Source organism: Tiliqua scincoides, chromosome 6 (assembly GCF_035046505.1).
Source record: "Tiliqua scincoides isolate rTilSci1 chromosome 6, rTilSci1.hap2, whole genome shotgun sequence".
In the NCBI taxonomy this organism is placed as follows: Eukaryota; Metazoa; Chordata; class Lepidosauria; order Squamata; family Scincidae; genus Tiliqua; species Tiliqua scincoides.
In genome coordinates, this window is record NC_089826.1 from 76,849,892 (window position 1) to 76,868,079 (window position 18,188).

General features: G+C 45.2%; 1 protein-coding gene across 1 annotated transcript in view; it reads left to right on the forward strand.

Annotated features, from left to right (window-relative positions):
• Positions 1 to 1,093: 1,093 nt before the first annotated feature.
• Positions 1,094 to 18,188, forward strand: part of SEL1L3 (SEL1L family member 3) — a 33,614-nt gene continuing 16,519 nt past the window's right edge. The window contains exons 1-9 of the mRNA XM_066632360.1: positions 1,094 to 1,379; positions 4,632 to 4,758; positions 7,278 to 7,399; positions 9,979 to 10,094; positions 11,557 to 11,612; positions 13,206 to 13,338; positions 14,241 to 14,364; positions 15,459 to 15,629; positions 17,398 to 17,600. Coding sequence (XP_066488457.1) covers positions 1,109 to 1,379; positions 4,632 to 4,758; positions 7,278 to 7,399; positions 9,979 to 10,094; positions 11,557 to 11,612; positions 13,206 to 13,338; positions 14,241 to 14,364; positions 15,459 to 15,629; positions 17,398 to 17,600 — 1,323 coding nt within the window. The 5' untranslated portion in view covers positions 1,094 to 1,108. The remainder of the gene's footprint in view (positions 1,380 to 4,631; positions 4,759 to 7,277; positions 7,400 to 9,978; positions 10,095 to 11,556; positions 11,613 to 13,205; positions 13,339 to 14,240; positions 14,365 to 15,458; positions 15,630 to 17,397; positions 17,601 to 18,188) is intronic.

Consider the following 18,188-nt stretch of genomic DNA (forward strand, 5'->3'; position numbering starts at 1 on the left):
CGGCTTACAAGGTTTTATATTACACAATATAACATGACAAATTAAAACAATACTAAAACATAAAAATTAAAACATTAAAACAAAAAGGGAGAGCAGACACCAATGGATCAGATAGAGCTATTAAAATCACATTTTATGCCAGCTCGTTATATCTATAGTTAAAAACTTTCTTAAATAAAAATACCTTAAGGCCCCCACAGAAAGGTCTCCGAGAAGGGAGCCATTCTTAATTTCAAGGGGAGGGAATTCCAAAACTAGGAGTCACTATTGAGAAGGCCCTATTTCTAGCTGCCACTTTCCTCACTTCTGCTGGTGGTGGCACAGTCAGAAGGGCCTGAAAGAAGTCTGAAGCTTGAAGGCAGAAAGATGACAAAGACTTCACCTCCTGTGTTTCTGCTGACCAACTTGCTTCTAAAGCAGAGCGGCAGTCAAACAAGTTGGGAACCCTAAAAAAAAAACACACACCCCACCCCAAATATCTTTGTTTCCCCTCCCTACTGGCTTCTTTTTTAGTTTTACTTTGGACAGTCTTTATGCCTACCCAAAATCAGATGAACCACTCTTTTGTAAACATAATCAGGGTGATTTAAAAAAAAAAACTGTAAAAGGATTGCCCCCCCCATGGCTCTGCCCAAAATGGCTCCAACGGCGAGTGGGAGGGGCTACTTAGAAGGCGTGCTGCAGCGTCTGCAATACTTACCACCATCACCACCCATAGCTACACTACCGGTTCTGAATTTCCTGTATCAAGCAGGGATTTGGACCAGATGACTTGCCAACTCTCTATATCTATTTTTTTTCTTTTCCCTAGGAAAGTGTGCCGTCTTTTGGAAGGGAAACGTTGCTGACTACACTGGTCATTTCAGAGCCCCAAAAGAATATATTTTATGAAGATTTTATCAAGCTGGATGTTTGGAACAAAAGAGTGCTCAATGATACTGAAGTTTCAGTTCGCTATTTATGCTCCAAACCTTGCATTGTCACCATCGAAGCTGTAGCCTCTCTGGAATTCAGAACTGCGGTGTCCGTGTATAAGAGAAGGTGGGAGAACGATGATGATCTCCATGTGAGCAGGGTTCAAACAGTGAACCTGAAATTTCCAAGCAGTATGGTTTTCAGAGATGATTATTTTATCAGACACTCCTTAATAGTGCATACTGTGATACTGTACGCATGGATTAGTCATAAGCAAGGAAAATTCAACTATGGGCCGCAGAAAGAAAGCTACCTGCAAGCAATTGCAAAGGACTACACTTTGTTGGAAACTGTTCCACCTTTTGAGCGCCCATACAAAGAGCACAAAGTGTGTTTGACATGGAGTTTGGAATGTACATGGAGACTCCAAGAGAACAGAATACCTCAGTGTCCTCATGAGACTGGTAAGTGCGGGAGCAGCTATCCTGTTTTTTGCAGTGGGGGACTTGTTACACCAAATTATATGAAGGATTTAAATGAGTGAAGTATTCACTGATGGTCCAATCCTGTGACTGGGCAGCACCACTCTTGGCTGTTGCAAAAGTGCCAGCAGCAGCCAGGAGAGGGATGGTGCCGGCGGAGAGGTTAACACCAGTTTGCGCTGAGCCTCTGTGCTGCTTGGAGAGCGGGAGCCCCTGGCGGTAAATAGGCCACTGAATGATGGGAAGGCATTCTGGGGTGGCGGGAGGGGTGGGAGGAAGGTGAGGAGGGTGCAAAACTGGGCGGAGGGGGCGGTTCAGGCCCGGGAGGAGGAGAGGAATGGCAGCAGAGGCTGCCACCAAAGCCCTATCTGGGCTAGTCAACTCTGCAGCAGCTATTGAGTGCTCCCATGATACACACTCCCATGACACACCTGTGATCAGTCTCCATGTGCCATGTGCATAGTGGTTGAAAATTGCTGTTAATCTAGGACAGTGATTTTCAACCTTTTTCATCTCACGGCACACTGACAAGGCACTAAAATGGTCAAGGCACACCACCAGGTTTTTGACAATTGACAAGGCACACCATGCTGCCAGTGGGGGCTCACATCTCCCATTGGCCCTATTAATAAATGACCTTCCCCCAAATTCCTGTGGCACACCTGTGGACCACTCGCAGCACATCAGTGTGCCACGGCACAGTGGTTGAAAATAGCTGATCTAGAACATTGGTACTGAGATTGTATATTATACGTAGTAAATCAATGAGGATATTTTTCTAAAAGATTTTTGAATTGCTGGATCAATGACTCAACTTGCTTCATGTATGGTGAACAAAACGTATCGGAGTCATGAGTTTTTGCCTGACTATTATGATGTATTCTGGTACATCAGGCTTGTAAATAGCCGCTTTCTTGGTCACTACTGGTGAGTAAGGATTATCTCTAGGCAACCATACTAGGGCAGTGTTTCTGAACGTTTGTCCTCTACTGTACCGCTTCACATGGTCCTATTTGAAGTACCACCAGAAGTAACTGGCAGTGACATCATCACCAGTTCCTTCTGGGTTGGGAGGTCAGATGCAACACAACACACACCAGTTAGAGGCTCAGGATAGATGGGAGGGCTTTTTTTGAGCATGTAAAAGCATGCTTTGGAGCTCTGCCTGCCAAGCCAAGACTCCTACCACTGTTTGTTGTGTTGCATTCTTGGTCTTACTGTCGGGTGGCAGGTGTCCAGGGGTCCCATGAATACCACCAAATAGCACCTCGAGTACCACTGGTGGTTCCCAAATCACTGGTTGAGAAACACTGTACTGGGTAGCTTGATTAAATAGGAAGAGAACAGGCTCTTTGATTTTCCTTCGGGCCATGAATGTGCTGCATGTAGCTAATATAGACATGTTGTATGTACAGGAAATCTAGTAAACCTGCAGTATTGTGATCTTTATCAAAGTGCAATTACTCATAGAAGGTTTGCTTAACATTCAGATCAAATCAGCAGGCTGCATGTTAATAGAGTGTATTCTCTATTTGCATGACTGAATTGAATAAACTAATCTGATCCATTGTGTAAGGCACAAACCACTCCATTGTGACACTGTAAATTACTAAATTGTTCTAGTGTAGTGATGTTGATGATAACGTTTCCACTCAGTGATATACCTGTTAGATTAAATGACATCATACTCCTTTATGTGCATACTTATTAAAATTACTTATTTTATAAGTGAAATTTATACATATTAAAATTGTAATAGTAAAATTTTTGTTTGAAGAATTTTTACCCTGCCTTTCTCCCGGAAGAGCAATCAAGGTCACTTGATTACAGATTTAAAAACGTATAGCATAATAAAACATTAAAAATAATTAAAGCAATTTAAACAAGACTGAACCCCCAATTAAAAGCAATTAAAAGTTAAATTTAATTACAACACCAATCCATAATGTCAGCTATTGAACACCATATTGAATAAAAAGGTCTTACGACCCTACTGGATGAACCCATTCTCAGTTCCCCTTGTGGGGAGAAAAATACAGCAAATAAATAAATAAATTATTCCAGAGAGAGTGAATGCCACAATTGGGGCACCACTACCAAGAAGGCCCTGTTCCTTGCCACCATCCCCTTCACCTTCATCACTGGTGGAACGGTTAAAAGGGTCCCCTGTGATGACCTCAGAGGATCAATCGGATTATATGAAAAAAGGCAGCCCTTCAAATACCCTGGTCCTGAGCTGTAAAGGGCCTTAAAAGTCAAGACCAGAACCTTGTGCCCAGAAATGGCACTTCCTAACCCTTACACTTACCCTAAACCTTATCCCTTTATTAGCCTCCAGCACATAAATTACTTGGTGTGGAAATTCCAAAACATAAATTATTTCTATATTCTTTTTCCACATTTGGAACCAATTCACAAGTCTCTACTTGATTTGGACTGCATCTAATTCGAAGGAGAGTACTTAATAATTGCTAAAAATGATTTACAATTGATTAAAATATTGATTTTTGGGGGGGGGGAAACCACATAATGCCGCTTTCAGCTATTTTTATTTTGGAATAACACTGAAGTCCATGAAAGAGCAAAACTGTTTTCACCCACCTCTAGCAATTGTTATAAACTTTGACCCAGTTCTGTCTGCTGGTATGCTGGCTGACTGTGAGAGCCACCATCGCAGTAGCCTCTCTACTGGTCTAAAGAGTGCTGCCACTGGTGCAAGACCCAGAAGGCTGTGCACTGTCAACAGCACTCCATTGGCTACCAGTGGACCCCACATGGTGGAGAGATAAGTTCTGGGGTAGACTGGGGAGGGATTGGGCCAGGATAAGGACAGATCTCAACTTCAGCAGCGCTCACCAGATCCTGTGCCCCTGGCCCAGCCCAGACATGTCCTCAGAAGGCTCCTTCCACCTACATAGGCAAAAGAACTTGAGCCTTGAGGAGTCTCATTGGGAACCAGGCAGTGGCAGAGGAGGTAAGTAAAACTTTCTTACCTCTGCTAGCTGGCCTGTTCCCCTTCCCCCACAGGATGTAGTGGACACTGCGTCAGTGGCCCACACCGTGCAGGCTGATCGAAGATAACCTTGGGCCAGAAACCTTAAATATCACAATTTTAAGCATCAGCTGGAAATACATCCCATTCCATTTTTTTCAGATAATTCTTTTCAGTAATGTAGCATCTTCTGCACTGGGACTTTATAGTTTGGACAGATCAATAATTGCTGCATTTTACAGGTACTGTTGTGTTGCTTGACTTTCTGTACGCATCCAGTGGAGAGAGGACAGGAATTGTGAAGAAGTTTCAGAAATTTAAGAACAGAGAGCTCGAAAGCATCCGGAAGCATCAGACTAATTACCCAATGTAAGCAGATAAAAGCACTATAGTTTGGCTTTCTAAACCTGAAAATCCTTTTCACGGGCTTGCCTGTTCGTTTTGGTGTTCTGTTTTTAAACTGTCTGTCTGTTAAAAGCCACTTCGGCCCAACGTTGCATATACACAACAGGGACCAAATTTATACCAAATGTATATCTATGGGTTGGTCAAAAATGGGTTAATCAGAAGAGTATTTTGTCTTGGAGAAAGTGACACAATTTATGTTCAGAGAAGCTTTCTCATTTGAGGAGGATCCTAAGCTTACTGGTTTAGCACCTACTTAGTATGTGGAAGGTCTCAAATTCAACCCCTTGCATGTCCAGGATAGTGTAAATCCCTGAAGCCCTGAAGAGCCACCATCAGTCAGTGTCCACATTACCAAGTTAGATGGACCAATGGTCTGACTCCATATTAAGCAACTTCCTATTTTTGCAGTAGTATTTGCTAACACTAACAAGTCATTGTTTATATATGGTAGTTCCTGGTGCAGTTTGTGATTCAGGAAACTTAATCCTGGTTTGACTCTGTGTGTGGGAAAGGGGTGGGGTAGCTTGTAGTCTTTCAATTGAAGGGAATCACTCTCAACATCAGCTCTCCACATCTACTGTATGGAGACTATACTGTTTATAACAATTCAGTTTTTATTGTCAAGATTTTTGCAATGGGATCTGTGAAGCACTTTCAACTTTCGAAATTACTTGGAAATGTGAAGCACAGAAGTAACAAATATAGAGATACCAAGTGATGTACATGCCTCTGGGTGCAATCCTAACCCCTTATGTCAGTGCTTTCCAGCACTGGCATAGCAGTGCCAATGGGACATGTGCTGCATCCTGCAGTTGGGTGTCACTCACGGAGGCCTCCTCAAAGTCAGGGAATGTTTGTTCCCTTACGTCAGAGCTGCATTGCCCTTATGTCAGTGATGGAAAGCACTGACAGAAGGGGTTAGGATTGCGCCCTGTGTGAACCAACACTCATTTTTGCAGTTTAGGAGAATATAATGCTAGCCCCTGGGACTGAGATTGTCTCCAGTTTTCTGCTCTGGTCCATAAATACATTTTTGCCTTTGACTTAAACATGGAACTGGAATCAGTCCATCCAACACATCGAGCAAACACTTAAAAATCTACTCTCCCCTAGCAGTCAAATAGTATCCTCTGCAAATCACCTGGGGTTTACATCAGTGTGACACAGAGCAGAGCCATAAGACTTGCAGACATTCTTTCCTTTCTGCAATCTGCACAGGCTGTGCCCTTATTTATCCTGTGACAAGTTTGCAACAGCTGCACAGCCTGCCTGCCTGACCTGGACACATGATCTCTCTAATGAATTGCCTCTCAGCAGGGATCCTGTGGCGCAGACGTTCTTCTTTTCCTTGGGTTATAGAATCAAAGAGTTGGAAGGTCCCACATGGTCATCTAGTCCAACCCACTGACTGTAGCAGGAAAGACCTAGACCTAGAGCATCTCCAGCAATGTGACCGTAATTAGAACTCCAGTCACCTCGAATGTTTTCCCTCCCCACTACCAAATTGTCTATATATGGAAACAAACAACCAAAAAAAAGATGTCATTTTGGTGTTTGATATTAAGCATGGGAAGTAGAGGAGGAAAAATAAATTCACTGGAATACACATTATCTGCCAACTCAACTAACAGAGTAAGAGAAAGTTAATATTTGGAATCTGTTTTGGGAATCTTCTTGTATGAGAAGGTGGAAAGGTCAGGTAAAAATACCCTTACGCTTGTCTACTCAGAACTAAGACCCATTGAGTTCAATATGATCTATTCCCAGGAAAGTATGTATAGGATTTCATCCAGCAGCCCAATCCTATCCTTTTCCCCCACCACAGCATTCAGCTGCATGAAAATTGGCTGCACCGCATGCTAAGGTGGTGGGGGGATGATCAGGAGACTTGGGAGAGGTTTACCCCTCCATAAGCCCCTTGATCCACCAGTGAGTCTACTTGGACCTGCGCCAGCGCTTTAGCTGGTGCAAGTCCGAGGAGACAAAGGGGATGTGATGGCAGGTTCCAGAGGGAATAGCATCCTGCGCAAGTCGCTTGTGCTGGATGACACCCCCTTCTGTCTCCACCATCACTCCCCTGATGCTCTTACCCCCCCCCACCTTGTTCCACCCACCCCACCCACTCACCAATGTTAGCAGGGCCTCTTCTCACCTCTGCCATGCGCAGGGTCCTGTGCTCCAACAGTGGTGGCCTGGAGGCATGTGGCTATGCGCACATCTTGAATGGAGTTTATGATGCCATAAAGTGTGCTCCGCAGGCAGAACACGAGTTTAGGCAGCAGAGCACATGGATAGGATTGGGCCATTGCTTGTCTTTTCACCTCTGAGCCTTGGTGCTTATCTGAATATCTGTGGGAAACTTAGACCTCAACCTAAATTGTTTATGATAGTTCTCCTGTGAAGGCCAATAGACTGAATAAAGTTATTGTTGCATTCAAAGTCAATTCCTTGTTTCTCATCCATTTCCTCTGCTTGTCCAGGTTTACTGTTTCAGCCTGGCTTTATTTGCTTAGTTACTGCAAAAATCCTTTGTGTGGAATATTGTATTTCATTGATTCTGAGGAAATGTATGGCACCCCTGCGGTTTTTCTAACTGAGGAAGGTAAGTAGGGGAAAAAATTTAATGCAGAATAAATTGAAACCATGATACCTTTAACATAGTAAATAGAAATCATGTAATTTTTTTAAATGTATCTTCATGTTTTAGAAAAGCAACCAGATGAATGGAGACAGGGGTAACAGGCTATACAGGTGGGACCTTGGTATCTATGGGGGATCAATTCCCGGATCTCCCACGGATGCCAAAACCCATGGAAATTAAAATTTGTAGGTTGCAGTCCATAAGGGCTCTGGACGTGACCGAAACCTTGTGCTGGTCATGTCAATAGCCATTCTGAGGGGCTGCCTGTGGCCTCTGCAGGCCTCAGAAAGGCCTCCAGTTGTGACTGGAAAGAGTTTCTGGCCGTGCCTGGGAGACTCAGTGGCTCCTTAGCCAAGGGTTCAGGACGCACGTTGGGTCAAATCCACGAGTCCCAAATCCTCTGATACAGAGGACCCAGCTATATAATTGTATGTGGAAAGTTTCATATATGCACAAAATGATTTCTGTAGGTCCGCCCATCCACTCAGCCGCTAGAAGTGGTTGCATTTGTAGCAGATTCTGAGGAAGTATGAAACTCAGAAGTGTGGAACTTTCAGTTGGTAAGGGGTTTTTTGTGTATATGTGTTTTTAGTGCATTGAGGGTGTTTCAGGTTGTACTGCCCCTCCATACAGTGGCGTTACTGGGCTTGGTGTCACCCAGTGTGCCAGTGGTGTCACTCCCACGGCCCTGTCCCTTCCGGTCTTGCTTTGACCCCCATCCTCTCATGAGAATGCGACTGGCTTTCCATACTAGCCAGGTTGGCCGGTTCACTGCAGACTAGCCACTCACCATGATTCTCCTGAGCCAGCCACATGCTGCAGCATGTCTGATGTCACCCCCTCTAGTGGTGTCACCCAGTGTGGTCTGCACCCTGCAAGTGACACCACTGCCTGGGTAATGCATCTTGAAATCAATACAAAGCAGGGCAGACACATGATATTGCATGTTCTATGGAGGCTGAATGGGTTAGTAATTTAGGCTCTGGTTCAGTGAAGGCTCACAAAGGAGTGAATATGCACCATCTCACACTTTGTGCTTATTTGCTCAATAAACTTAAATTCCCAGGGGAATAGGTCTGCAGGAATAGTAGTAGGTCTGTGATGAAGAACAATAGATGTCTGTGAATTCTCAGCACCTTTACCAAACTATAATTCCCTGAAGTCTTTGGGGCAAATGATAACAGCTAAATTTAAAGACAGATATTTGTTGACAGCCCCCCCCCCCCAAAACCAACATATAGCGCCCAGCCAATTGCCCTAGATTTAACACATTTCAATAGTCTTTCACAACTTCAGAAAGTCCTGTAGCTTTTCAGAAAGAACCAATGCATTTCCGTTGTCGTTCTCTTTCATTCATCTCAGTATGTCCCCCTCTATGACACACCTTCTAAGACATTTTAGGATGGAGGTGGATAATAATTGCCTAGGACCTTTCACACTCTCTCCTCAGAAGCGTGTGTTCTTGCTACTGGCTCAGATGGTGACATTGTTTGTGTGAAGTTGCACCTCCATGTGAGTGGTCTTTATATGAGCCATTTTAGGGCCCAATCCTATCCAATTTTCCAGCACTGGGACAGCCGCAATGCAGCCCCAAGGTATGGGAACAAACGTTCCCATACCTTGAGGAGGCCTCCATGACTGCCTCCCCAACACAGGAAGCTGTGCATACCCCATAGGGATAGCAGCACTGGCACTGGAAAATTGGATAGGATTGGGTTCTTCATTTCCACAGTGGTGGCAGCTCAAAAAGGACTTCCAACATCATGGGAGCATTCATGTGGGAGAACTTCTTCATACAAATGGTGTATGGTATGAGCATCCCCATGAGGCAATTATGTGGCGGCCACCTTATATGAACTGTTTTGTGTGGTTTTAAATAATAGGATTAGTTCTGGGAACACCTGATACTGTAAAATTACAGAACTTAAAGAGACATGGATCCAATGACATACTGTTGCGAGCTCCTTATAAGGGCAGGAAATGATATTTTATATATAAGTGGGGCATCGGTATCTGCAGGGGATTCGTTCTTGTGCCCTCCCCCCCATAGATACTGAAAATCACAGATAGTGAAATCTGCAATTTTCAGCCCTGTAAGCCCTCCAAAGGTGACTAGAGCACTCTGGAGGACTTTCTGAAGCCCACAGAGGCAGCGCACATCCACCCGCTGCCTCTGTGGGCTCCAGAATGGCCATTTCAGGCCAAAAAACAGAACTTCCAGTTTCCCAAGGGAAACCAGAAGTGACATATTTATGCCGTATAAGGCATTCTGAGACCTGGTTGCCTCATTCTGAAGCCCAATCGCTCTGCTCACCTCTGGAGGGTTCAAGTGGGGCCAAGACTGGCTCAATGTGAATCTGGATCTACGTTTAGCCAGATCTACGGATACACGATCTCTGGATATGGATGCCCCAACTGTATTGGGGGGGGGGGAGAGTCAAGGAATTGCCTGAAATTTAGGTAGAAAGGCCACTCCTGCCTTCAAGATTTTTGTTGCCTTTACTTGACCAACTAGAGTCTTCTCTGGGGTTGTGTTTCAGGTTGTGTCCATATCCAAATGCACCTCGTCAGAGGAGAAGACATAGCTGTGAAAACTACCTTCAGCCTTCCTTTGAAGCAGTGGTTTCGACTTGACCTCTCTGTTAACGGAGGACAGGTATACAGAACTTGCTGGCAACCCTTTCATAGCATCTTACTGAAGAAAGAGGGTGGATCTGGCAGTGATGGCGTGCACCGGATCCTGTCCCTCTTTCCTGCAGCCTCTCACCCCCTTTCTGTCCTCAGACTTGTGCTAGCAAAATCACTAGCGCAGGTCCAAGGAAACCCACTGAGAAACGAGAGACTTACAAAGTGGTAAAGGGGTTTAAATCCCCTTTCCCTATTGAAGCCTCCCAACCCTGCTTTCCCACTGAATACAGCACACATATTTTTGTTGTGGCTGCATGAGCGTGGTGGGGGAGGGAAGGAAGGATTGGATTGGGCTGTTCGATTATGTGGGAAGACTTGTGCTTGCAATGAGATTATGCCAAGGTGGGGAGCCAGACTATAGAGGAAGGTGACACACAGGTGCCCCACGGCGCTTCAGCTTTCTGTTCTGATCCATGGCCCTTTATTGGCATGATCTTGATCACAGATAGCCATGCCTCACCCCCTCCAGGGCAAAGTCCTGGCTGACTCTCAGGAATATCAGCTGAGGAACCAAGATGGTGTCAGAAGAGACTGCACTCTTTGGAAAGTGAGATCATTGGCAGTGTGGCCCTTGACACAGAGTCTGGGCACCTGGGAGTTGTAAAATAGTCGTGGAGGAGGAAGAAGATGAATGCAACCGCTGCTCCCCACCTTCGCCTCATGAGCTTGGCTTACTGCGCAGTAGTAGGAAGCAGTGGCAGCAGCAGAGATTGACTGGGCATGGATCCACCTACAACACTGTCCCTGGTGGCATGCCATTTTGACTAGCTTAGGCTATCCAGTGGTGTTTGCAGTAGTAGTGACAGTGGCATATGGAGCCCGCTAGAAAGCAAGTCAAAGAGACTGCATGTTCAAATCAAGACAGGATCTCCCAGGTTCATTCATTTACATCTACCCATGACAAGGGATGAAGCACCTGAGCCCAAGACCTAGTCCTGTCTTTCTGCCAACTAGACAGAAATGGGCTATGTCAGAATGCCAGATGCAAGGGAGGGCACCAGGATGAGGTCTCTTGTTATCTGGTGTGCTCCCTGGGGCATTTGGTGGGCCGCTGTGAGATACAGGAAGCTGGACTAGATGGGCCTATGGCCTGATCCAGTGGGGCTGTTCTTATGTTCTTAAACTACAATTCCCAGGAGGCCTTGCAGGTCTTCTTGTTGTCTGGTGTGCTCCCTGGGGCATTTGGTGGGCCGCTGTGAGATACAGGAAGCTGGACTAGATGGGCCTATGGCCTGATCCAGTGGGGCTGTTCTTATGTTCTTATGTACAGGCTGTCAGAATTTTCATAGAGAGCAAATAAATGTGAGATAATTTTGTGAAAATTGAATGTTGATTTCTTGATTTTTTCAAACCAAGAGTAGTTAAATACTATTAAATGAAGTGTAGCATTTCAACTTTTAGAACTAATATTTCATAACTTTTCCTTTTAGATAGAAATAACCACTGTTGGAAAGAACCTGAATATCCATCAGCACGAAACTTTTATGTAAGAGCAATTTCCCCTCCATAAACAAGTAGTAACTGAGATGGTTTTGAATCGTGTGTTTTCTGTGATGGCATAAGACCAATCTGAGCTGTGCAGCTGGGTCTCCAGACCGAAGCATTTGCATTTGACCTTTCTTTATTTGGAATGCAAGCAATTTACCAATGAAATTATTTCCTCATTGTTTACCAGCTCAAACCGTGGACCTTGGTGAAGAATGAACATGCTTCATATGTTACTCAAGTGACATGGCAGTCATCACTATCCTGTGGTCCAGTACTATAAAGTCCTCCTAATGTGTGGAAACAGTCGCATAGCTAAGGGATCTGTCACCCGAGGGCACAAAAATTTTCACCCACCACAGGGGCCAGGCGCCCAGAACACCCCATGGGAGGTGGTCTGAGGTGCAGAGAGGCCACATGCAGCCTGCTCCAGCCTTGAAGGCTTCAAAAGGCTTCCTGGAGGCCTTAGAAAGGCACTTCTGGTTTTTGAAAAAACCAGAAGTGCCTTTTGGGAGGCCTTTAGGAGGCACTTCCTTGCATCTCAGAGCTCCTCCTGGATGCCTCAGGATACGCTGATGGGGGTGAAGGTTGGCACCCTCTCAAGGCCTGATACCTGGGTCAGTGTATCCCCCCAGGCCCCTTTAGCTATGCCACTGTTTGTAAGAATGAACCACATGACATGTTGGCAACCTTCAGTCTCGAAAGACTATGGTATCGCGCTCTGAATGGTGGTTCTGGAACAGCATCTAGTGTGGCTGAAAAGGTCGATTCGGGAGTGACAACCCCTTCCACACCAGGAGCAAGTGCAATCTGTCCCTGGTCTGTCTCCCTGGCTATGGGCCTTCCTTCTTTGCCTCAGACTGTTGGCCAAGTGTCTCTTCAAACTGGGAAAGGCCATGCTGCACAGCCTGCCTCCAAGCGGGCCACTCAGAGGCCAGGGTTTCCCACCTGTTGAGGTCCACTCCTAAGGCCTTCAGATCCCTCTTGCAGATGTCCTTGTATCACAGCTGTGGTCTACCTGTAGGGCGCTTTCCTTGCACGAGTTCTCCATAGAGGAGATCCTTTGGGATCCGGCTGTCATCCATTCTCACAACATGACCAAGCCAACGCAGGCGTCTCTGTTTCAGCAGTGCATACATGCTAGGGATTCCAGCTCGTTCCAGGACTGTGTTGTTTGGAACTTTGTCCTGCCAGGTGATGCCGAGGATGCATCGGAGGCAGCGCATGTGGAAAGCGTTCAGTTTCCTCTCCTGTTGTGAGCAAAGAGTCCATGACTCGCTGCAGTACAGAATGCAGTACAGAATGAACCACATAGATAAGGCAAATTACATCATTTATTCAGCTGACAGTGACATCCTTCCTTGTTCTTTGCACTGTGGTGTCTTGTTTCTTGCGCTACAGTGGCAATTTCACCACAATGAGAAAAGCATGAGCTTTCCACATACTATCCACTGTTCTTGGGTTCTGCCCATGCGGCTGATTAGAAGGAGGTTCTACAGACTGTGCTCTGATGCTTCAAGTCTGATCAGAGGCACAGAGTTTTTATTTGCTTCACAGAAATTCAGACTCTTCAAAATATCCATTTGTCTTCTAGTTTTAGGGAAGATTTCTATTATGACGACACCTCTGGATATTTTGTTGTTGGAGGCAGTGCATATTCATCAGGTCCTGAAGGCTACTTTGGACCAGTGAAATTCTATCGTCTTAATGGCCTAGGCTCTGAAAGGGTAAGTGTGTGGAAGTTAGAAAAATGTGGGGTAATTATGCCTGGCCCTGCCATAGTAGAAAACGTTGACTTGTCAATTATTCCTAGTTTGCAGTAAATCAGGATGGTATAGTCCAGCCATTTTCAATTACTGTGCCGTGGCACACTGGTGTGCCGCGAGTGGTCCACAGGTGCACCACAGGAATTTGAGGGAAGGTCATTTATTAATAGGGCCAATGGGAGATGTGAGCCCCACTGCCAGCATGGTGTGCCTTGTCAGTTGTCAAAAACCTGGTGGTGTGCCTTGACCATTTTAGTGCCTTGTCAGTGTGCCGTGAGATGAAAAAGGTTGAAAATCACTGGTATAGTCACTTGGTATAGTCATTTGCAGTAAACTGGCATGGATGGTATAGGTCACTTGACCATGTCAGGTAACACAGGCCTACAAAACTGAGGGTCAGAAAAGTTTTTTCCAAACTTTATGGTGGTTTGATATGAATTTGGGATGCCGATTCAAAAAATGGCATCCGTTTTGCCCTATCACTTCTAGTTTTGGAGATATGGCATAGTTTTATTAGTGAATTGTTCAAGCTGCTTCCTCATGAGGAAGCCATGGTGTAGGCTTCCTCATGAGGAAGCTGCTTGAACCATTCACTAAGAGGCTATGCTGTGTCTCCAAAACTAGACATGATAGGGCAAAACGGATGCCATTTTTGGAATCAGCAAGCCATATATACCCAGGAATTGGTGTAACTTTTAAGGAAGCAAAATGTGTGTTGGCCTGTGTAATTTATTCCTCTGCATAAAACATGGCACATCTGCATTTTAAGCATTTTTTCAGCATTCCTTATAAAGTTTATGCAATTACTACTATTTTAGTTACCAGTATTGCAAAACACCTGTGCGTTACATTTTTCGCCCCAGATTTCTAACCCTTTCTACAAGCAAGACATTATGGAAAGAATTGACCTGTACCATCAACAGTGTGCAACCATCCATAGTATGGCATCTGAGTATAGATTCAAACTGAAGCAGGAAGAGCAAAAATGTAAGTGCTGTACTCAAGAGCAAATGAGATGTGTCAGAAAAGACCCATAAACGGAATCCCCAGCAGATCTGTACTTTGAACAGGCTAACTATGTATATGCTTTTACCAATGATAGTCAAGTGTGCTTACTCCTGGGTGAGTATAGATAGGATTGCAGCCTTTGGGGTGTTTGGGGAATTTTTTTTAAACAGAACAGCAACTACTTGGGAGGATTAGGAGGGTTCTTTATTTTAAATAAATTTTTAAACTTATTCTAAACTTTTAAGTAACTTATGGGCGCAGCCCAATCCTAACCCTCACTGGAACAGGCAGACCAACTAGCCTGTGCTATATCCAGCGCAGGGTTGGGGCTGGCTGCGGTGCAACCCGGGACAAGGGGAATCAATTCCCCTTACTCCAAGTAATGTGGCAGCAGTTCAAATAGGACTGTTCGGATCTGCACAACCTAAAGAGCTGGTGCAGATCTGAGCAACCTGACACTACACCAGACCTCCAGGGAGGGGCATTAGAATCCCCTCCAAGTTCTGGATCCTAGTTCCACCCCCCTCACAGGCCCTCCCACTGCCTGCCCTTTGTCCCCAGAACATCCCAGTTCCGTCCTCCTCCTGCCTTCCCCAGACTCCCATGCTGGTGACCCACCACCATCACAAACTCACCTATCCTGGGGCTTGCTCCAGCATGGAGAGGCCTGTGCACTTCTTTGCACTGGCCTCCCAAACTCCTGATATGCCTTACAGCACATTTGTGACAGACCTCGGCCAGCGCACGGGACTTGCACTGGCTGATAGAGCACTTGGGATTGCGCTCTTAACTTAATTTGATTTTGTCTTATTGGGGTGTTAAAAATTTTCCTGCTTGATGATGTCACTTCTGGCCATGTCATCACTTCCAGGTTAATGACATCACTTCCAGTGGGTCCTGAAAGACTGTTATTTTAAAAAGTGAGTCCTGGTGCTAAAACATTTGCGAACCACTGTCTTAAGATAAACTCAGGACAATATTTGGGGCAATCGGGAGAGAGTCGTAATTTTGTGATGACATAAAAGTATCCTGAATAAATATATCTGTTTGTTTCCTTAAAACAATCGGTGAAGATAATTCATTTTTATTTTCTTCAGGCCTTTCCATAAACTATTATTTGGAAATGAAGAACAAATATGGAGGGAACCACAAGTGTGATATCTTTATCTGGGAGAAAGAACTAAGGGAGAAATACCACAGCATGTTTGAACAGTTGCAAGAGATTGGGTTACACTTCCCAGAAGGTAATTTGGGCATTTTAATTATTTTTTTTTCTTTCCATTAGTAGCTCCTGCGCATTTGCTGCAGTCTAAGGGTCTGAAATGCACATGGTCTTTGTATCAACAAGAGTTTCCTTGGTTGCTTTGGCAATGCAGAAAACTTTAGGGGTTGTGATCCAATGCTGGGGCAGTGCCAGCGGCCCATATGCTGCCCTGGCAATGGCTTTCACGAAAGTTCTGTAAGGCACTTCACTGCCTGTAGGCAACAAGCAGTGCCAGTGGAGAGGCCAGCACCAGTTGGCATTGGGCCTCCACATGGAGCAGGGCGCTGAAAAGGAGTGCTTGGCAGTAAGTTTTCCTGCTGGGTAGTGGGAATACATTTTGGGAGGGTGGGATTGGGGTAGACCAAGGTGACTTTAAAAGGCACATCTCATTACTGCAGTTGCCTCTTTCTCCACACCCCACTTTTGTGGCAGGGCTGGCAATTAAGGACCCAAGCATTACCTTTCAGGGGACCAGATTTGGTTTAGGAGCTTCTAGTTTATTTCTTTTCTCAGCGTGTGGTCGGTCTCTGGAACTCCTTGCCGCAGGATGTGGTGCTGGCGCCTAGCCTAGACGCCTTTAAAAGGGGATTGGACAAGTTTCTGGAGGAAAAATCCATTACGGGGTACAAGCCATGATGTGTATGCGCAACCTCCTGATTTTAGAAATGGGTTATGTCAGAATGCCAGATGCAAGGGAGGGCACCAGGATGAGGTCTCTTGTTATCTGGTGTGCTCCCTGGGGCATTTGGTGGGCCGCTGTGAGATACAGGAAGCTGGACTAGGTGGGCCTATGGCCTGATCCAGTGGGGCTGTTCTTATGTTCTTAGTTGCTGAACCATATTTTAGGGCAGTAGTTCTTAAACTTCATGGCATTGAAGATTAGGACACCAGATGGGAGGACCCTTGAAAGAGTACCAAACTGAAACTTAATTGCTACATTGTTTCACTGAGACCCAATAATTGAGATATATATATGAGGGAGTACTGTCAACCCTGCTGGGAGAGTTTCCTAGAAGTTTACAACGCATATCCTTGCACTGTTGAAGAGGCAAGCTGATGTTTCCTTTAAATTTAAAATTTGAAATGGAAAAGTGGTTTGTTACTTCAGTGTGAGGTGGAAACTTTCAAAAAGTTCCTGACTTTTTAGGATTTTTCTATTTCCATAGTTTTCATTACAGTCTCGGGGTCACCACCCAAAAATGGATGAAAAACTGCTGAATGTCTCTGGACCAGGTTTTAAGAATGACTGTTTTAGGGATAAGGGCCAATTCTTGTGTTTATCGTTGTGGTAGATAACGTGGCTACTCCCTCCAGAAGCTCCTAGGGCAGAGGTTCTCAAACTATGGGTCACAACCTGATTTTTGGTGGGTCACGTGCAGGTGCTATCTGGAAGCCACAAGGCATTCTGTGTCGCAACATGGCCAATGAAGCGGGATGTGCATCAGAGCTACCCCGAAGCTGCAAAGCATTCTGTGGTGTGATGCGGCCACCATGGCTGATGAAGTGGGTCATGGTGGTAAAAAGACTACCCTAGGAGATGTAGCCCTTGTGCTGCACCAATAATGTAAGACCTAATCTTATTATGGAAGCAGTGATCACACTTTTCCAGTAGCACAAGAATAGTCAGTCCCTGAACATGTTCAACTGTAAGAGTTTGTAAAATTGAAGTTATCTGTTCATAATATATCTAATATCATGGCCCAGCAGTTTTAGTTTTATGTTCTATTTTACAGGCTTATCACCAGAAGGCCAAAAAGGTACAATGTTTGAAATTGGACATAGGATATTTGAGAAGGCTGCTCAAAATCTATCCAGGGCTGATGGCCTACGTTATATAAATGCTTCTGTCTCGTCCCTGATGGAGTCCAGCTATTGTGGATATCACAGAGCCTCTTATGTTCTTGCTGTTATTTTTGAAGTTGGACTGGGTGTACCTGTAGACTCAGCTCAGGTAAGATTTGGTTGTTTCAAGAGGGAACTCGTTCCCAAGGATTACTTGAAAAGAACAGTGGCCATTGTTGCTGGGTGTGCTTTTAACTTGTTAACATGTGCACATGGGGGAGAGAGAATTATTTAGTGTGTTGGGCTCCTGTGAGGTGGCACAGCTTAGTGGTTCAGTGGGAAATGTAGGGAGAGGCAAGAGTGAAATGTGCAACACACAAGTTAACAATAATATGGAAGGGGAATCAAAATAATGGTGTCACTAGGGTTGGTGTCACCCAGTGTGATCACTCTTGGTGTCACCTCCATGGGTAAACCACTCTAGTCATTGTCACTCAGTGGGTTAATCTCACCGTCCTCTGAACTGTGGTTTCCATGCAGCCTGTTTCAGTCCTGGCCCTGTCCCTGCTGTGCCTAGGTGCCCTTCAAGGTGAGGAAGGGTCATTCCTCCTTAACAAGCCTCACAATAAGCCCTCCGCCTCCCATTGTTCTTGGCCTTTGGTGTTGCCCACCCTGATGGTGTCACCCAGTGCCGTCCACATCCCCCCACACACTTCCCTAGTGATCCCACTGGCCAACCTCATACACACACTATGTG